The sequence below is a fragment of the Gasterosteus aculeatus genome, chromosome 18 (assembly GCF_964276395.1).
Source record: "Gasterosteus aculeatus chromosome 18, fGasAcu3.hap1.1, whole genome shotgun sequence".
Lineage (NCBI taxonomy): Eukaryota > Metazoa > Chordata > Actinopteri > Perciformes > Gasterosteidae > Gasterosteus > Gasterosteus aculeatus.
Window position 1 is genome coordinate 13,869,318 of NC_135706.1, and position 20,533 is coordinate 13,889,850.

The following is a 20,533-nucleotide window of genomic DNA, read 5'->3' on the forward strand; positions in this document are numbered from 1 at the left end:
GTTTGTTTGATTTTTGTTTTTTGGATGTTTGTGCATTGGAATTGGAAATTAATAATACGCTTAATTTTCAATCCAGATAATTATTTTAATGTTTTGTATTCGTACTTTTAGTACTTTTTTTGTATTTGGGGGTCCCCGGCGTTGAACCGGCGCCTCCCCGGTTGGTCGCCCGGCGCGGCGGCCCGCTGCGCCGGCAGGGGGCGGTATGGCTCCCCGTGCCGGCGCAGCAACATGGCGGTGTGACGGCGGGCTGACAGCGAGTTCCTGACGACCGAAACCAGTGGCAGCAGCCTGCGCGGTGTCCACGTTTTACCGGTTCGAGACAGAACCCCGGTTCGGTCGACACGTCCGGTTCGTCTCCGCGGTTCCGTCGACCTCCCGCGGCGCGGAGCGGCCGGCAGCGGAGGTCGGGACTCGATCCCGAGCGGCCCAGACTGCGAGCGTCACCCGGATACGGTGCGAGGTTTTTCAGCCTCCGCCACCGAGGCGGGAGCCCGAGGTCCACGCGGGGTGAGTATTTAACGGGCTGACCCGAAACGTCCCGTCGGTTACCGGCCGATTTCAGGCGGGTTTGGATGACTTAACGCGGACGTGTGCTCCGGTGCCGCTTTAGCCGCTTAGCATTAGCTCGGTGGCGTTAGCCTGATAGCTGCTGTGTGTGAAGGACTCTCTAACTTGGTACTTGCACGTATGAGGTTTGAAACACCCGCCGAACCGACGGGGGGTCCGAACACTAGAATATCTGTCAAGTATCTGAGTTCATATCACTGAGGTTCAAACCTCGGAACGGAACAAACCGTTAAACGGCCCTAATAGCGAAAGAGGTCCGGTGTCGTGGAGTCCATATGGGCAATGCGCCTTGCTCCTTCTCTCCGGGTTTCCACGCTGAATGTTTTAAAACTTCCCATGCAGTCATTTACCCGCTGGGGAAACTTTGGCTCAGTCGGCTTGGACCATTAAGGCAGGATGATGAAATATGAAGATGAAAATGCTAACGTGTGTCTTATTTCTTTTTCTTTTATGAGCAACAGCAGAACCAGAGGAGGAGAAATCTGCTCCATAGATGAGGAGGCATCTAAGAAAACCTGCACAGCCCCCGAAACCGAGGACCCATGGATCCCACTGACCCTGGACCAGGTGATGCACCATAACATTTAGATGCTTATTCAAGAGCATGAATTTTTTTGTGCACCATGTTACGCGTGCGTTGCTATATTTTGGTGTGTGGATTCTCTTTGCAAGGAAGCAGCCTGTGGGAGTAACATGATAACAACACTTTAAGAGTCTTGGTCTCGCTAAGACGCGTCTGTACTCCTGCGCTCAATGACGTCTCTCTCCACGCAGAGCAAGACAAGCCGCCGTGTTCGTCACCGAGCTCCAAAGGACGACAGAGACAGAAAAATAGGAAATATTCCGATTTTGAAACTTATTCACCGTCTGATGGGCAAAGTCCCAAAAAAGAACCACAAAGGAGGTTATCAGCAGCAGGAGGGAGAGGAAGAGGAAGAGGGAGAGGAAGAGGAAGAGGAGCAGCTTTTAAAAGTCCGCCAAAGACTGAGAACGCCTCACGGCAGATCCAGGATGTGGGACGAGACGCTGCCGAACAGACGCCTCAGGATTCTGATCATGAACCCTCAGAGGAAACTCCTGAAAAGGTGACGAGGGCCAGGAAGACCCCGGCGAAAAAGACCCCCGCCAAGAAGACCCCCGCCAAGAAAACTCCCGCCAAGAAAACTCCCACCGCCAATGGGGGGGGCGCGGTCGCAGGAGTCCTGCAGCTGGAAAATGGAACTCCGAAAACAAAGAGGAAGTACGTGAGGAAGCAGCCGGTCCCAGAACCGCCGTGCGAGGCGCCTGCGGACGAACCCGAGGAGGAGACCACGCCGAGCGGGCGCCAGCGGAGAGGAGCGGCTAAGGCGTGAGTTGGGCGATTTTTTTTTAATCGGGGCCACCTCGCAGGCGGGGAGGCGGCAGGCGCGTTCAGGTACGTAGGAGGAGGCGGTGGTTGAAAGTTTTCTCAAATGTCTCCCCAGGGCGTTGAAGTACCTCCACATTTTGGCTAAAGAAGTGCTCAACCACCCCGGGGACGCGTCCGGGGAGCCGACAGACCTGAAAGGGGGCAAAGGTACGGCGGAGCGTAACATGTCGTGTTGTTATTGACAAAAAAAAAAGAGTAATATGCAGAAATATTTCTCCATCACTACGTATCGAAATAAGTTCTAACATGCAGGGAGTAAAGGCCGAAAGAGGAAGCGCTTTGACAGTGGGGCTCCAGAAGATGAGGACTTCCATCCAGGTGGCGAGGAGGAAGAGGAGGAAGAGGAGGAGGAGAAGTCCAACTCCGAATCGGAGGAGGATGGAAGATATTTTCCCGCCTCCAGGATACATGTACGTAGAGTCTTCTCCTTCATTCTGATTGGTTGTGATCACGTTCTTCTATTTTAACCACAAGGCAGCAATAAGCGTTTAGATAAAACCTGCATCCTCTTTCATTCACTGGTCACTGGATTCTTCACTTTATTTATTATCACAACCAATCAGAACCAAGTCATGAATCATCAGTGTCCTTTTTAAGATGGAAAATAAACCAAAACGTCTCCTGCAGATTGGCCCCAATCCCAAAACGCCCAACGGGCTCACCACCAACGTCATGAAGGTGGTCTGGGAAGCCACCAAGATCACCAAGAAATTGTGAGTAGCTTCCCTCCTTCCTGTTGTCTCTTAGTCGAACCACAGGCTCAATAACAGCGTAATAAGCTTACAGCTGTGGAAAATCAGGTGTTTGATCCCTGACGTTATTATTTCCAGCCGGGAGGAGCACTACAGCAGCTGGGTGTTCCCAGAGTGGATCCCCTCCACCAGCACCTGGCACCTCGTTCCACTCAGGTAGTCGACCTTGAACCCTTTGCTTTTTTTTTCTTTTTTTTCACCCATCAAGCTAAAATACGCCGATCTGCTCTGAGAGGAGTGAAGTAAAGTAACCGCTGAAGGTGCGTGTGTCCCGTGTGCTCCTCAGTGACTTGGAGGACTTCCTGCCTCAGGAGCGTCAGTCTGTTGCTTTCAGGGTGTCCAGAGAAGGCGTGAAGGAGGAGACGCCTCTGCAAAGACTCGGCAGGTTAGAAGGACGCGCGCTGTTAAGTTTATACTTTTAAATTGTGATTTAGCACTTAAAATGACACCTTTTACGCCTTTTACAAAATGCACCAGGAGGAGATTGTTGATGCCTCCCAATGATGCATTTATTAAATCATATCATCATTTATCACTTCGCTCTGTTTACGTCACCGGCCAGGTTCACAGCGGCGCCGACTCACCCGGGTCGCTGGGACATGTTGCTGTACGCGGGTGGACCGGTCTGGGCCATGGAGTGGTGTCCCACACCCGACGGGGCTCCGGCCTCCCAGTACGTGGCTCTGGGCTGCCACCGGGGGATGGACGACCGGCACTGCGTCAACAGGACGCACAGCGGGAAGGGAATCGTTCAGCTGTGGGAGATTGGCCGGCTGGAGTACAACCAAAGGTCTTTTTTTTTTCTTCCTTTTTTTAAAAACAATTTTGATTGTTTTTTACTCAATTTATGTATTTATTATTATGTCTTTTTTATATTACCTGTCTTTTAAAAAAATAAAATATGTTATTTTGTTTTATTTTATTTTACCCCATTGTATTTATTTATTTATTTATTTTATTTATCTTCTTATTTTTTAAATTATTTTTTTAAAACGTTTTTTTCCCATTTAAATTATTACATTTTATTTATGCTATTTATTTTATTATTTTAAATGTGTATATATTTTCTTAGTTATTATTTTCATTTAATTTATATTTGGGTCTGTCTCTTTTGTAGGTAATATTTATATTTAGGTTTCCACCTCTATTGTCTGTCTAATGTCGCGCCAAGACAAATTCCTTGTATGTTTGCCATATTTTGGTAATAAATGTTTCCTGATTCCTGATTCTTCAATCCAAAGCTAAATCCCCTTTTGTCAATACTACCGTTCTGTCTTCCAGCCCGGACTGCCAGCCGGCCCTGGCATACGGCCTGGCGCAGGACAAAGGCTTCATCTGGCACCTGAAGTGGTGTCCGGCGGGGGGCTGGGAGCTGCCCAGCTGTGACAGGAAGGTGAGACGTGTTCCTGCAACACGAGACACCCGTTGCTCTGCATGTTAAAAGCAATTATACCCCCCCCCCCCCCCGTCTGGCTTAAGGCTCCGTTCCTGCCCAGGCTCGGCCTCCTGGCGGTCGCCACCTCCACTGGCGTGGTCACCGTTTACAGCCTGCCCCACCCGGACGCTCTGCACGCCAGCAAGGGGCCGACCGGTGAGCGCTTAAACGGCGTTTTACAAACATCACAGCAATGGCGAAGGGCTTTTGCTTCACAGCAGTGACACTGAAGAGATGAAGTGCGCCGTGTGGCCAGTAGGGGGCGGCGATGTATGAAGTCAGTGATTCCCGCAGTAAAGCAGCGACTTAGTCGCACTCCTCCGGTAAAAAAAAAAAAAAAAGCTCCCGCCGAGTGAAGAATATAAGTACAATAAGGACGGCTCCATCTTTTAATGTGTTCCTGCATCGCCGTGTCTCCGCCCAAAGAGTCTCGCCCACGCTCAGCCGCGACGGGTGGAGGTGAGGAGCTTTTGACGGAGGCCGAGGCTCGCGTGAGTCATGTGACTGCAACACAACGTTTATTTCCACACGAGAAACTATTTTGAGTGTTGCTGCTTCTATTCAACCAAGATCTTAAGATATTTAGTTTACACTGATAATTCTCAGCCACGCTGGAACCAAAGAATGTTTGGCATCATTAATAATTAATTAATCAATTAATGAGGATGAGTTCAGACTACGTTTTTCTTATTTTTTATTCTACACAATTTGATTTATGTCTAAAATCAGCGTATTAATCACATCAGACACGGACGTCGTTTAGCAAACCGGGTCTCAAAATCAATAAAGGAAAAACATCCGTGAGGATTGTTTAGAGCTCGGGGGTCCAACAAACTGTTTACCAATCACACACACAATCACACACACACAATCACACACTCACTCGCAGTGTGTGTGAGTATCTGCTGAGATTCTAGAAGCTGGAGCTCTGCTGCATGAACGAGATTAATGGCGTTCTTATCGACCGCATCCATCACACACGCAGAAGTGTGTGTGCGCGTGTGTGTGTGTGTGTGTGTGTGTGTGTTTCTGAGTAAACCACTCTGCACCAGTCTGGATCAAAGTGTCGCTCGCACATTTCTTTGAATCGCTTCCTGCGTCCGTCCGGCTGGTGTCAGGGGGCGTGTCCTCTCGCCTGATGTCAGCGGTGTGATGGCGTTGTGGATGAGCTCCACCCTCACAGGCGTAGATCCCCACATGTAGCCTGTGAAATACAATTAAATTATTCCACATCAAGTGGGCAGAATTTGTATTCCTTTAACTGTTTAACAATTTAAAATGCATTCGCAGTTAATATATATTTACATTTTTTAACAGTTAAAATATGCAAAAACACAACTTCCTTAGATTGAAGGATCACAGGCTCTAATATTTTATAACGTAAGTTACAGTTTGGTTTGCATTTAGCTTTGGATCACGAGCTTCCAAAGAGACGCTTCGTCAGCCTCCTCCACCTCCTCCGCCCAAATGTCACCGTTTCCGGATGGAAACGCACACTGCAGCTCTTAAACCTCCAGAACGCTGCAGCACTTTTGATTGTTTTATTTCTTATTTTAATGTGAAAACGTTGAACCGGGTAAATCCGCTTCTCACCAAGTGAAACAAGAGAAGCTTCTCGGCCCAGCGGGTTAAAGGTGAAAGGCTCGGATGGGTTTAAAGGTGTGTGTGTGTGTGTGTGTCCGTGTGTGTGTGTGTCCGTGTCCGTGTGTGTGTGTCCGTGTGTGTGTGTGTGTGTGTGTGTGTGTGTGTGTTTCTCTGCAGCAGCACAGTGCCTGTTTTGGACAGATAATTAAAAATGGCTTTTGTCTGTCCAGTCACCAGAATGAATGTGAGGAGGCGGCTGTTAAGAGCTGCAGCCTGGAGGGGGGGGGGGGGGGGGGGGGTGAGAGGGGGGTCGGGGGGTAAAAAGACAAAAGCAGACTGAAGGCCCATCACTTCCAGCGGCGCTCTCCATCAGGCGAGGATCTGTAATTGAAATGACAAAGAAGATGCATCGCTGAGCGGTCGTTGCTGTTAGAAGCCGTGAATTTCAGCTCTAGTAGCCGACACCTTTTACCCCGACTGCGTCAATCCTCATGGGCGGGGGGGGGGGGTCTTATCTTCACCAGAAGAACTGATCTGTTATCAGTCTCCAGTCGAGGCCTTTTTAATGCTGAGATTATTTTTCCCATTTGGGTTTCAGATGTCCGGGTTGGTTTTAATGCTTAAGACTTCATGTGACTCTATTTATTATTATTTGTTGCCACTTTAACAGAACGATTCCTGTGAATTATTTAAACCAAACACTCACACTTAAAGTATTGTCTTCTAATCTCTCTTTAATATTACGTTTAATTATATCACCTTCCATCACCCCGTCTCCCGGCATCCCCTCATGCACATGGCATGTTGTTCCCTGTATAACGCTCGTGGTTTTTTTGTCCCTCGTGTTTCTCTGCAGAAAGCGACGCAGAGCAGCTTCCCGTCTACCAGGTAGGCTCCAGATCCAAGATGCTTTTCCATAAACTCTGCACGCGCGGCATGTCATGAACTTCCCAATGCAGTCCGCTCGCTCTGTTGCCGCGGTGATGTCTGATGGACACCCCCCCCCCCCCCCCCCCCTCTCGTTGTCTGCAGGCTGAGGGGCTTCTCACCCTGAGGCTGGGTTCCTTGAACGCCCCTCGCCACGAGAAGAGCGGCCAAGTCCTGTCCATGGACTGGCTGCCTGAGAAGCCGCACAACATAATGGCCGTGGGCTTTTATGACGGTACGGATTGATTCCTTGGAGACGCTCTGGCAGAACGAACAAAGGGCCTGAACGCCCTCGGGTTCGTCTGTCAGGCTCTTTGTGTCCGGATCACTGATGGATGGATTTCTCCTGCAAACATCACTCACGTATTTAAGTCTACTTTTATAATTATTTCCCGCATGTTTCTCTGTGTCCCAACGAGCTTCGTGTCTTCATTGTCTCTCCAGGCGTAGTCGGCCTGTGGGATCTGTCCACTAAGTCGGCCCTGTTGCGCCTGCGGGAGTCGGAGTCGCTCACCCTGCTGCCCTACCGGTGCCTCATGGCTCACGACAACGCCGTCCGGGCGCTGTCCTTCTGCCCCGCCTCCAGGTGAGACCTGTGTAGGACAGTCTAGTGATCGAACAGCATTAATCAATTCCTTCATTCTCGCATCGCAGCTTTAAACCCGTCAGCCCGACCTTTCATGCCGCCCTTCATTACGAAACACTCATGCATAATGATCATTTTCATCCCTCTGGTGTCCAGAGGAAGGATTGTTAGACTCCAACTTTAAATGTCCCTAATGCTCTCATGGACGGACTGCGAGGATCATTTTAATATTAAAATACTTTCATCGCTGGCCTATAAGTCAGCCCGCCCCGCCCCGGCCCGTCCCGTCGGTGCGTCTCATTGAAACCGCTCCGGGGGAGGCGGGAAAAAAAATCTGCAATGTCGTCATTTTAAGGTGCCGACGACAAAGGAATATTAATGTGGGTGATTGTGCGAAACACACCGATGTGACGTCAGCACGAGGGCTGAGGATCTTTGAGTACCGAGCATCAGATGAAAATATGAGATGTCACCTTTTAAACTCATTAAAGAAAACAAGGTGGAACCACGAAGGTGGAATGAGAAGATAAGTCGCGCACAGAATGTATGAGCTCGTCGCTCAGATACACCTTCAGCTTCAATGAGGTTCACAGTCGTACAAACGCTGGTCATTCACCGGCAGGTTCCTGCTGATGACGGCGGGAGACGACCGCTACGTGAAGAAGTGGGACCTGAGGCGTCCCTACCAGCCCATCATGGTGCAGAAGCGCTACCTGACCAACGAGGTCTTCTGGCCCCTGAACGGACCGGGCCTGCTGCTGGCGCAGGAGAGCGCGTACGCAGCGTAAGGCTGCTTCCTCTCTACCCGCAGACCGCCGACGCCGAGACTTGGGGGGTGTTTTCATCTGTTGTGTGTCCTCCAGGTTCGGCTCACAGGGAGTTCACTACATGGACCACCAGTTGCACACCTTCTTCGCGGTCCCGCGGACCGGCACCGTGTGGGTGAGTGTGAGCCGTCGATGGGGGGGAAGACGCGGGAGTCTCGACCTGAGAGTTTTATGTCGTTCATGTGTACTTCCTCATGAATATGTGGGACAAGCTCCGGTTTCTACGCGGGGGACAGAAGAGACGCCTGACTGCTGATCTGCGTCTTTTCTTCTCCGCTGCAGTCGATATCGTACACCGAGTGGTTGAACAGCGTGGCGACGGCGGACGACTTCGGCGAGGTGATCCTCTCTCTTCTGCCCCACATAGGCACCGTCCCCGTGCAGGTCAAACGCACGCTGGACCGCCGCTTTGTGAGTTCACCGCCCACCGAGAAACACTTTGAGAGGAGCTTCACGACTGGAGCGCTAAACAGCCGCTCGCATTAACGTGTCCTTCAGCCCGTCTACTTCACGTCTCTGATGCCTCACGATACCACCGAAGAAGACCGCCGAGAGACGGAACCGGAGGAGGAGGAGGAAGAGGGAGGGGGAGAGGCCGAAGAGAGCGGAGGAGAAGGTGTGGGAGGAGGAGATGGAGGAGGAGCTGTGAGAGACCAATGTCCCTCCTTACGCATCCCGACGTTCAAAGAGGCGGCGAGGAGCAGCTGGCTGCAGCACACCGACAGCGACCCGGTGGGTAAATTAACAAACGGGTCTCTGGTTTCTCCTTTCAACTGCGCTGTGATTGGCCGGTCCGCCATTGATGGGCGGGACTTACAGCCGTCGTCCATCACTTCTTGAATTGTGTGAAATAAATCGCCCAATGTATCAAAATAGTTTGGGGCAATAACCTACAAAACTGTGAAAGTTCAAAGAGCTTCTTGGTAATTATAGTTAATTATTAGGATATAATGATAAAATGTTTGTGATCATTGGACTTCCAGCGGACCTTCGCAGGGTTCCAGAAGCGAGCTGTGTGGAAACGCATGGCGGCCACCGAGTTTAAGACCAAGCTGAAGGTGGAGGAGACGCCTTTGGTTGCACTACACAAGGTATCCACACACAGACACACAAACAAGGAGGAGAAAGATTCCCCCCCACCCCCCCTTCTCTCTCTCTCTCTCTCTCTCTCTCTCTCTCTCTCGTCCTCTGATGAGCAGCAATAAAGACGGCCAGAATGTAATGATGTGTAAAATGAGAAAAATGTGGGTGGAATGGAGGGGGAGGAGGGGGAGGGGGGGAGGGGGGCGCCATTCGAGTATAATATGGGCAGCAGTTTTAAGACGTCAGGGCGGCGGATGTCCCCGGGACGGGATGACGGACATTAGGGGGTTCGTCTTCATCTGAAGGGGAGGCGCTTATGTAGGCGGGATGTTTGCTGGTGACGAGCGGAATAAGGGGAGGGAAGAGTGGACGGGAAACCACATTCTATGGACTCAGGTTGCATAAATACGACCCCGGTATTCGGCGTGCGCGCTGACGCCGCGGCGATGAAACGCGTCCTCTGACTTCAGATCAAAGCTCCTCAGACTGGAACCACGAGGTCGCCGTTGAGTGCAGCGAACAGCGGCAACTATTTCACATTTGTCCATGACGGATTTCGGAGCGCGAGAGCCGCTTTGCACGTTTGTTCGCCTCCGCTGACCTCGCCGTCTGTTGCTCCTCCCCTCCAGGTGCGTTTCAGCCCCAACATGTGCTCCCACGCCTGGGTGGCGTCGGCGGGCCAGTCGGGGCTGGTCAGGATAAACTGTCTGAGGGCGATGGTCAGCTCCCAGACGGAGAAGATCATCGATGAGACCCGGGACCAGTTCGCCGCGCTCTACTCCCCCAAGGACGCCGTTCGTGAACAGGAGGCCCAACCCGCAGGTGGATCACCCGCAGGCCGGCCCGCGGAAGAGGGTTCTTGTGGGGATTAATAAAAGTATTATTCCCTCAGCACATGTTTTTAAAAAAACGAGCTTCATCCAAAAGATCAGATGTTCTGCCTGAAAGTGTTCCTGGTCGATGAAGAGTTTCCTCCTCTGCCTTTTTAAAGGAAGTACGTTCTACCATCAAAGGCCCGCGGCGTTAAAGTGCCTCGCTGAGCGCCCCGAGTTTCTGTTATTTTGCATGCACGTTGCAAACGTGTCTGAGAAAAGTGAAGTAGTAGAAATCTAATTCACACATTCAGTATCGTACCACCAACCGCTCTCAGGACACCAATGATACCCACGCGGCCTTGCAACAAGTCTTGGTGTCGACGGGAGTCGTACAAGTGCACAAGTGGGGCGTGTCTGTACGCTGTGACATCACTGCAGGGCGGGGCTAACAAGACAGAGGCGATTCATAAAGAAAAAAAGTGAATGCATTCATAAATTGTGGCCTCTGTTGTTTCCCGCTCACGATAATCTGTTACCAGGTGAAGAAGAAAATCAGACTGATGTTTCTTAGGAAGATGTGGAGGACTGAGCTTTTTCGGCGTGCGTTTTTTTTAGAACAGGTTTGGATTTACTGTTCAATCAGTAGAACGCGGTGGCTTTAGTCGGTTGCCGTGGCGACGCTGTTCGGGCCGACGTTTGTTCCACGACATCTTGTCTCCATTTTTACGCCATGTGAAAGATTTTTCCTCAATTTTCTTCTCCCACTTCACAGTTGATGTTTTTAAACTGAACTGTGCTGCGTTTAAAATAAAAGAAAAATCTCACGAAGGAAAAGTTCACAGAGAAAGAACAACAGATCTCCACGAAAAACATTCAAACCGAGTCAGAAGCTTCATCTCTCCACTCGATGACAATCACTTCTGTTTTTGAATGAACCATTCATTTAAGCGCATCTCTGCTTTTTGCATTTTATTATGTGAGGAGCAACTCAGGCTTTTAACTGAAGGGAAATACTTGAAATCTTTTTAATCTGCTGCTGGATGAATTGTTTCTTAATGACACATTTATGTATTTTTCCTCATGGTTCTTTTCTCCAGCGGTTGCCGTGTTCCTGCTGTTTTTCTGGTGTTTCACAGGTTTTGATTCATTGTCTTAATTAGAGCAGCTGCTGTTTTGTGACAAGCGCTAATTTATTTTCCAGTGTTTGAAAAACTGAGAAATAATGTGTTTTTGTTTGCAGACGCAGCAGTCTCTCTTTTTAATTCAGACTTTGCGTTAAATACTTGACCTCTAAGTTTAATTAGGGGCTTTGAGAAGAGTTTCTTTTGTCTTTCACTTTAATTCCCGAATGTCATCGACGGTCCCAATGCCGATTAATGAGCGGCGGGAAAGTAGCTTATGAATGACGTCATTATTGCTAACTTATGAATTTCAAACATAGTTATAAAAGCATCAAAATGTGCCGCCACTTCTCGTTTGTTGTTTTTCTCTATTGCTATTTTTTTAAATGTTAATAAAAAGTTTTTGCAATGAACGTTTGAGTCCTCGGAAAAGTAGCTTTTGAAAACGATCTTCGTAGCGGTTCGAGAGCTAAAACTAAATATAAAAGAGGTTTCTCTCCAATCATTATAATAATAATAATAATAATAATCAGCAGCTTTCCATCACCTTTTATTTGACGTTACAAAAAATACATACAAATGAAATATCAAACATTACGGATGTGAGATGTGGATTTATGCAACAAAGAGCACAGAGACAAACAGGACCGATTGGACAAGAGGGACACGTGTATTTACACAGAAAACACAATATTTGACATATTTACAGTCACACGGTGCAGTAACGACACGGCATTCTCAGACACGACGCTTCCACAGTGAACACACGAGAGGAAAGTCAATGAAGATGAAGAGTTTATCGGTAAAATGGTGTTAAATTCACTTTAAACTTTGCCGCCGGGGGCCATAACATATTCTCATTTTGCAGTATTTCAAAAGGAATAAATGTATTTAAAAATACAGTACAGTAAAATTGGTGAAAATATAGAGTTTTAAAGGAGTCTTGACTTTGATTAACCCTCGGCGGGGTGTTCTGATTGGCCGTCGAACGAGGAGACGTCTTATCGCACGCGACATTGAATAACAGCTAACAACCATGCAAGCGTTCGGCCCAGAGTTCACGATGTACAAATGTCCAACAACATCGATGCTTTTATTACAGGCGTGTCGACTTCTCTTATGCTCGCAAAGGTTTTACCAATGATTCTGTTTGTTAAGCGTGAACTGACACCGACCGGCTCACGGTTTACTTATTCCAGCTCCCCAGAGGATGAACTCTGACCTTTCAACACTCAACTTGTCTGGCCTGTTGAACAACACATAATGGGCCGTTGGACGATGGATGATTGGGTGGATGGATGATGGATGGATGGATGGATGATTGGGTGAATGGACAATGGCTGATTGGGTGGATGAATGATGGATAATTGGGTGGATGGACGACTGATAGAAGATGGACTTATGGACAATGGATAGATGTAACATTGGGTGGATGGACGATGGATAATTGGCTGACTGGACTGATGGACGATGGATGATTGGGTGGATGGACGATGGATGGAAGGATGATTGGGTGAATGATGGATAATTGGGTGGATGGACGACTGATAGAAGATGGACAATGGATAGATGTAGCATTGGGTGGATGGATGATCGATAATTGGGTGACTGGACTGATGGAAGATGGATGATTGGGTGGATGGACGATGGATGGATGATTGGGTGGATGGACGACTGATAGAAGATGGACTGATGGACAATGGATAGATGTAGCATTGAGTGGATGGACGATGGATGCATGGCGGATCAGGTGGATGGACGATGGATGGATGGATGGAGGATCAGGTGGATGGACGATGGATGGATGGAGGATCGGGTGGATGGATGGAGGATCGGGTGGATGCACGGTGAGACGGATCAGACTGGTGGAGCAGTCAGACAGCTGGTGGGGAGACGGGAACACTGAAGCAGGAATGAGAGCCGTGAGATGATCGACTGCCTGAAGCTGAAAGTGATCGTTCCTGCTCTCAGAACAGAACGTCGGGCCGCAGCAGAAGCAGCCGACTGCTTTTCCAGTCTGACGCTCATCAATACAGACCGATCAATAAGCAACGCACAACAGAATAGGACCGACCGAAAAGAGAAAGCAGGAATAACTGCTTCAAAGCTATAAAAGAAAACCACCTAAAACGGAAAAAAGGTGTTTTAAATATTGTTTTTTGCAACCTTTTGAAACGTAGTCTCCTCATCTTTGGCGTGAGGTGATCAAACCGAATGAAGGACGGTACACCAGAGACTCAAGTCAGCGATGCCATGATTCATTATTGGATATTAGACGTACAACACTTGTATTCAGCGCGGATTGATGGGGGACGCTAGATGTTTAAAGGGAGACGCAGAGCGGTTTGGTCTGTGTCGTGTTGGCCTGAAGGCCCGGAGCTCACGGTGAATGATTGCAGATTCATTGCAGATTCATGTCTGATCAGATCAAAGACGGCAGTGAGGTGTAGACGGTCCTCCTGGTGAGGTTGAGACATTAAATTCATCCACGTGTCCCCGGTAGGACGCCAGGTGCTCCACGCTGACACTTTAACGCGGGCTCATGCGTTGCGCTGCTGCTCTACTTTAGTGTGGAATCAGGGAAATTACTGTAGAAAATAAGTAGCAGCTTCAATATATATAAAGTACTCACGTGGTCCTTCATTTGGCAGTTTTCCTCAATTTATAAGAAATACAAAACGTCAGGCAGTGTTTTCAACCGGCATTTGCTTCAATCCACCGGGAGAGGCTGCACCGTGTCACAAATATCATCTCTGCTGCATCACTTGAATTGTCTATTCTTATATTTTATGTCAATAGTGGTGATTTAGGCCACTGAAGGCCCAGCGCCGCGTCAGCGTGGCGACACGTGGATGATTCCGCCGCCTCGTGACTGAATCGCAAACACAAAATAATAAAAACCCAAAAGCGCTTGCACTCCTTTAACAGGACGACGGGGGACAGCGGCGCCTGTCGGGGGGGGGGGGGCATCAGTCCTTGGGGTCCTGGCAGTGGGAGCAGTGGCTCATGTCCTCGGAGTAGAGCTCCACCTGGATGGTGATGCTGTGGAAGCCGAACTTGGTGTGCAGCAGGTCGGTGGCCTCGTGCAGCACCGACTGAGCATCGGCGCCGTCCTCTGACCCGGACAGAGCAGAAATAAAACACGAAGCCGTGAGTCTGGTTTCACCAGATTGTGATCCGCTACGTTTGTCCCACGTTTTACCTCCTTCTCCTCTCGGCTCGTTCAAGGAAAAAGTACAAATACCACAATAAGACTATCCGAGTTAGACCCCTGCGGTGTGCGTGTGTGTGTGTGTGTGTGCTGGTCGCACACGGTTGCGTCGTCTCACCTATGGCCACGTGCACGGACACCAGCGCCTGGCCCAGAGTCAGAGCCCACAGGTGCAGAGAGTGCATGGACTTCACGGCCTTCACGGAGAGCAGCACCTCCTTCACAGAGTTGAACTCCACTCCTTTAGGGGAGCCTGCAGCATTCACACACAATGAAAGCATTTCTGAGTGAAGCGTAGTTCAGCTGAGGAGGTCGATGCACCTAGTTGCAACTTGCAGCTAGTTAGCTTAGCTTAGCACGAGGACTGGAAACCGCATGGACGGATTGGTAGGTTTTCTCCCAACTTAAACATTTTAAATAGTCTCCCAAATAAGTGGCGCTCCGGGTGAAGCACCTTCCATGAGTATCCTGAAGACGTCTCTGAGGATGGTGACGGTGGTGCAAAGGACAAAGACGGAGAACAGGAAGGTGCAGATGGGATCTGCCACTTTGTACTCGGGCTGAAAGAGTGAAAAGAGGCTTTTGAAGAGTAAATTAACGGGCGTCAGATGGCGTTTTTCCAGTCGGCGGCCGTTAGAGAGCCCCGGGCAGAAAGAAAAAGGGAACATCTTGCATGTTTAACTCTTTCACGATACACACTCTGGATAACCCCGATGCCTTTTAGAACAACACATCGTAGTGCGTCTTTCTAAGGTACAAAAGCTGATTTTCCACAGAATATTCAGGTAAAATATGAAAGTATTTAGAGCGTAAACCAGTCGATGCAGTTACGCACCTCCCAAGGGACCATATTGGGATTATTTCCTTCAACGTTTCAGTCTCGCGCAAACACGAACGTGATCTATATCTGACCCGAAAGTAGATGATGATGGCCGCCACCATGACGCCGACGCTCTGCAGCAGGTCGCCGACCACGTGGATGAAGGCGGCGCGCACGCTGGTGTTGCTGTGGCCGCCGAGGAGCGCGTGGGAGTGGCCGTGGCCGACGGGACTCTGGCCGCCCTCGTCGATCGGGTGGTAGCCGGTGCCGTGGGCGTGGAAGGTGGTGGAGTGATGGAGGATGTAGGCCATGCTGCAGAAAGAAGAGGCCACGGGTTGATTATCGGGGGGAGGTGTTTGTGTTTCCTGCTCGAAACTAGAAACTCCACGTCTATGTGACCACCGGAGTCGCCCCCTGGTGGTCACTGGAGAGAATGCAGAAATTAAACTGTCGTAAGTCAATTCAGAAATTACCGATACAAAAAAAAAAAACATTTAAGAATCTCCGCCTTCACAGCGGCGACATAACGCCCGGCTCACATTATGTTGACGACGACGGCGCAGCACGAGGTGATCAGCATCACGTGGCCCTCGATCTCGTAGTCGCCGCGTACGATCCTCTCGATGGCCAAATACACCAGAGCCCCCGTGACAATCCAGATGGAGATGACGGAGACGAACGCCCCGAGGATCTCTGTGGGGGGGAGAGGCGGGAGTCCTCATTACCTTTTTTTAAATTGAGGGAGGACGTGAAGTTCCATCGCTCTCGTTCTCACCTGATCGGTGCCAACCGAAGTTCATGGTTTTGGTGGGCGGTCTGGAGGAGATCCACAGGGAGAACAGGCTCACCATCATGCTGCCAAAATCAGTCAGCAGGTGAGCCGCGTCGGTCATGATGGCCAGGCTGTGGGCCAGGTAGCCTCCTGCAGGAAACCAGGGACTGCTAAGTAACGTGAGGCCAGTGTATTCTCTGTAGTGACCACCAGGGGGCGACTGTAAAGCTCACGAATAATACGGCTTCTAAACTCTCACCTATGACCTCTCCGATCATGAAGACCAGGCACACGGTCGAGGCGATGTAGAGTTTCTTCCTGGCCAGCTGCCGGTCGGCGCCCTCGTCTCGGGCCGGCGCCTTGGCCCCGTGGCAGTGGGCGCCGACGGGCCTCCTCAGCTCCACGGCGCCGGCCACGCCCCCGTTCTTAAAGGGGAACTCTGGGTATTGCTCTTTGGGGTCGGGGGAGGAGCTGCAGGGACAAAGAGAAAAATGTACTCCATCTGGACTTTAACACTTAACCGTTCACGTTTAATCAAAATAAATAAGAATCGCTTCCCGAAGAAAATGCTCATTGTTATGAGCTTGAACAGGACAGCAGGGCTGTGTGGGCGAGGACGGGCTCCTCCTCCTTCAACACATTAAGTACATCTGCTGCAGATCTGCACACAGACTTTCCGCCTAAAGGTGTTTAATGTTCCTATCATGAGAACGCCCCGTCAGCTTTCACCACACCAGTATATCCAGTTACGTTTTAATCATGGGAGCAGAGCGAAAACACACACACACACACACACACACACACACACACGTATCCAGGTTGCTGCTCCTGTGCAGTGAGGGGGAAGCTGTGATGATGTGGCTAATGAGGTGGAAAAAAACTAATCTGGGCTCACTCGAGATAACCGCACACAGACGCACACTTTACGTCGCACACTTCACGTGGGAGATTGCCAGTGTTTCACGATCAGCCGTTATCTCGCGCGCACACACACACACACACACACACACACGTCCAAACTGAAGAGAATCAGCCGAGTGGAAAACAGATTCTGTTCAATTATACCACTGAGACATGAGAACACACACACACACACCCACACAACCCGTATACATACAACATATACACACACGAGTGTCCTGAAATCTCGAAGCAACGTTCAAATGTTGTAATTGTGCACATTTTAAACAGGTTTTAATATCAATAACTTGCGAGTTTTCTTTTGTTTAACAGTTTTCAGTGACGATTTACCTTCAATTAAAATTAACCCAACAAAACAACCCAAAGCATCAGAAATCTTGTTTTTATTCTCACTTTGTCTCAATTTTTTATCTAAATATGTGTTTAACACATGAACACATTGGTTGCTTCGTTTTGGCTCCTGACTAGTTTTTGTCGTTCGCGTTTGACGTCATGAATTCAATGCATTCGTTTCGGTCATTTGTTGGTTTTGTGTGAGCGATTTATCATTTAATTCAGGTGGCAGAGCAGGTCCGACGTCGTCATGGTTCCTCCTCCCTAAAAGTCTTCTGTGTGATTGAACTTTAAATGTCTCCCCTGTGATACGACTCACACAGGGAACCATCACTGCGTAACCTTCTAACTACGAGAGCACGATGCCCTCATTCGACCGTACGAGTGAGCTCCACCTTTTAGTCCCTCGTGCATCATCTTCCCTTTAAAAACAACTCCACCACATCACCCGTCTCCTCAGAGGTGACTGAGGCCTTTTTTTACGGTTATTACCTTTACGGAGCCTATTGAATCTTAAACGTCTAAATGTAGAAACCGGTGGAGCGTTTCTGCACCAGACTGGAGACCGACGTCCATCAAAAGGCCCGACTGGTTTCACTGGTTCATCATCAGGGAAGCAGCCTCTCCTGGCAGACTCCCAGTACCCCCCCCAGACAGTTATGCTGCCTTCAAGTGCTGCCAGAAATATCGGGATTAACAGTGAGTACATCATCCAACAAATAGGGTGAGTGGATTAATGAGCTCGACATTGATAAACTCCTAACAATTTATTAATAACATTATCAATCATGTCGCCTTCTCACACAGATTATTTCACGCTTTTTGTTTCTGTACACATGTTAAAAAAAGAGAATTATGGTGATTAATGGTGGATTAAGTTTACCAACAAATCCAAGTGGGGAATTAATCGTTAGTCAAAAATATTTTACAAGTAAATTTCTTACTGAGTAATCGTGAGAATATTTGACTCAGAATAAATAAATATATTTTCTCTTTTAATGGCTCGTTACTGCTCCATGGAGCGTTAATAATCAATGTGTAAACCATCAATAAAGGATTACAAACGTGTTATTAACCTTTTATAAACAAGGCCTCGTCGGAAAGTGGTTCCAGTTGATTAGTCCGATTCTTAACAAACGATTTTATGTCTGACGTATTTGGGCCTTGAAGAGTGATGTCACTTCCTTTAAAGCCAGCTGGAGAAAATGTAAATATGACTCACAAACACACACACACACGCACACGCACGCGCGCGCGCGCACGCGGTGGAAATGGTGCATGAAATCCCAAATGTGATGCCATATGCACGTCCCCTTTTTCAAGCGCGCACGAACAGGCACGCACGCGTCTGAAAGCACGCGTCACTTGCACGCCACCTTCTTCTGACACTTTCAAAAGATGTTTTCAAGAGATGTTTTTGCGCGCGTGTTAATGTAGATTTTTTTTCAAGAGGCCTTAAATCCAATAATGGTGCGAATCAGCTGACACGAGCGCGTGGAAGAGCTCACTGGCGTCACGAAGGACACCGGGAGGCCCACGCGGACGGAGGAAGCATCCCTCTCCAGATGGAGTTTATTTTTCCCATATTTCCGAAGTCATCGATCCGTGTCGATGTGTGAACGCGCACAGGTGTCTGTTCAACGTGAGAAGAGCCGAACACACGTGAATATTTATCATTTCTATTTGCGACATGAAAAACCTGCAGGATCATTTGTATTTCATTGAATGGTACTTTCCTTTAAAAAGTGTATTTTATGAAAATACACACTTACACTATTATGTGTATTTTTAAAACACTGTTTAAATTATTTGTATTAATTAAAATGCTATTTAATTGCATTTTCCTAAAGGTTATTATGTTTGCCTATATATATATATATATATATATATATATATATATATATATATATATATATATATATGGTGAACGGTGAACTGGCCATTTGTCACAAGCTGTCCACAAACGAGTCGAGCGTGCAAATGAATTTGTTCATTCACACAAAACCGCGCGGCAGCGCGCTTCACGCGCACCCGGTAACGACTGCACCCGCCATGCGGTTCATATACGCACACATGCATTTTAAAAACATTAAATTAGTGACTTTCTGCACACAAATGACAGAGAACCCGAGCTTCTAATCTAACGTGACATTATTAAATATGTGTTGTTGTATCTCTTATGAATGTATTTTTGTGTCGCATGCCACATCTAACGTGTAACTTGCAGCATTATTCTCCCTGCACGAACCCTAAAATAAAAACCCACCTTTGCAGTTTGAGAGAATACATCCTCGCGCTCTTCTCGTTTATCAGTTGAGACTTCTCCGAATTTGCAGCCTTATTTTCCATTGGATCGGCCCGCAGTCGGTCGGTGTCCCGTGTGAGATTTAAATAATAATAAAAGACAAGAAGCCTATAAATGAATATAATATGAAGAGGATGCTGCAGGTCCTTCTCCCTGGTCTTCTTCACTGGACGCGGGGGGGAGTCCTCCCACAGATCAGACCCTTCATGGTGGAGAGGACCGGAGGATGAACCACAGTTTTCTGAGGGAGGGTTTTTTTCTGGAGTTGTAGCCTCGAACTGCAGCCGCAGAAAGCCGCGCACACGCGGCGCGTGGCCGCTGCTGTGTGTGTGCAGGACGGACCTGCAGGGGCCCGGTGGGTGCATCAATAATCGATTAATAAATAGCACTGTGTTTACTCACAAGGATCAAAATAATATGTTGTTGGGTTGGTAAAATCATTACCCCCCTTCACTTTTTTTTTACTTACTAATATTTTTTATCAAGATATACTTATTTTTACATTATAAGCTTTCTTCATTCATGGAATATCAATTCAGCCTGATGTTTAGTTGTGTAAAAACAGATTTATCCTTTAAAGATGGTGCGCGGGCTTTGACAATAATGAAAAAAAGTTAAATATTTATCTGTCTAAAAACCTTTTCAAATGTGTCCTTTGTCAATTAATACCTGCTAAATAATTCAAATGAACATCATGAACTGAACCGGGGCCACTGCAGTACTGCTTGCTATTTCATGTGACTGTGAGGTGATGAAAGCATTCAGGACATATGGCATTATAGTGCAACCACTGCGCATGCTCTGTCCTCCGCAGCGCTGAGGATTGTTTACATTTTCTTCAATCTGTCCCCTTTTAAAATACACTGATTAAATTCATAAAATTAAATACATAAATAAAATAGGACATAAACGTTGCTTCTCTTAAACGATGTATACAAAACAAATATATAACTATAAATAAAAAGTTATTTTATTGTAAATATTAGATGTAGACTAGAAAATACTTTATCTGCATGTTAAAAATGTTCCCACTGGTCGTTGCGTCGACGCACTCGTTTCAATT

At 48.1% G+C, this 20,533-nt stretch overlaps 2 protein-coding genes across 2 annotated transcripts; one reads left to right on the forward strand and one right to left on the reverse strand.

The window, feature by feature from the left end:
* Nucleotides 1-197: 197 nt before the first annotated feature.
* gtf3c2 (general transcription factor IIIC, polypeptide 2, beta) lies at nt 198-11,522 on the forward strand. Its single transcript, XM_040160996.2, has 20 exons — nt 198-510; nt 1,032-1,137; nt 1,345-1,918; nt 2,034-2,125; nt 2,231-2,388; nt 2,606-2,691; nt 2,809-2,886; nt 3,017-3,115; nt 3,293-3,520; nt 4,012-4,123; nt 4,210-4,321; nt 6,606-6,637; nt 6,782-6,911; nt 7,121-7,262; nt 7,885-8,046; nt 8,126-8,204; nt 8,372-8,500; nt 8,588-8,821; nt 9,073-9,180; nt 9,802-11,522. Exons 2-20 carry the CDS (start codon nt 1,113-1,115, stop codon nt 10,042-10,044), a joined length of 2,823 nt encoding a protein of 940 aa, XP_040016930.2. The 5' UTR covers nt 198-510; nt 1,032-1,112; the 3' UTR covers nt 10,045-11,522.
* Nucleotides 11,523-13,751: 2,229 nt separating this feature from the next.
* On the reverse strand, nt 13,752-19,785 carry slc30a2 (solute carrier family 30 member 2). Its single transcript, XM_040161026.2, has 8 exons — nt 19,432-19,785; nt 16,171-16,382; nt 15,915-16,061; nt 15,679-15,832; nt 15,232-15,451; nt 14,774-14,879; nt 14,438-14,572; nt 13,752-14,223 (listed from the first exon to the last, which is right to left on the reverse strand). The coding sequence occupies exons 1-8, from the start codon at nt 19,512-19,514 to the stop codon at nt 14,078-14,080; spliced, it is 1,203 nt and encodes a 400-aa protein (XP_040016960.2). The 5' UTR covers nt 19,515-19,785; the 3' UTR covers nt 13,752-14,077.
* Between the last annotated feature and the right edge of the window lie 748 nt (nt 19,786-20,533).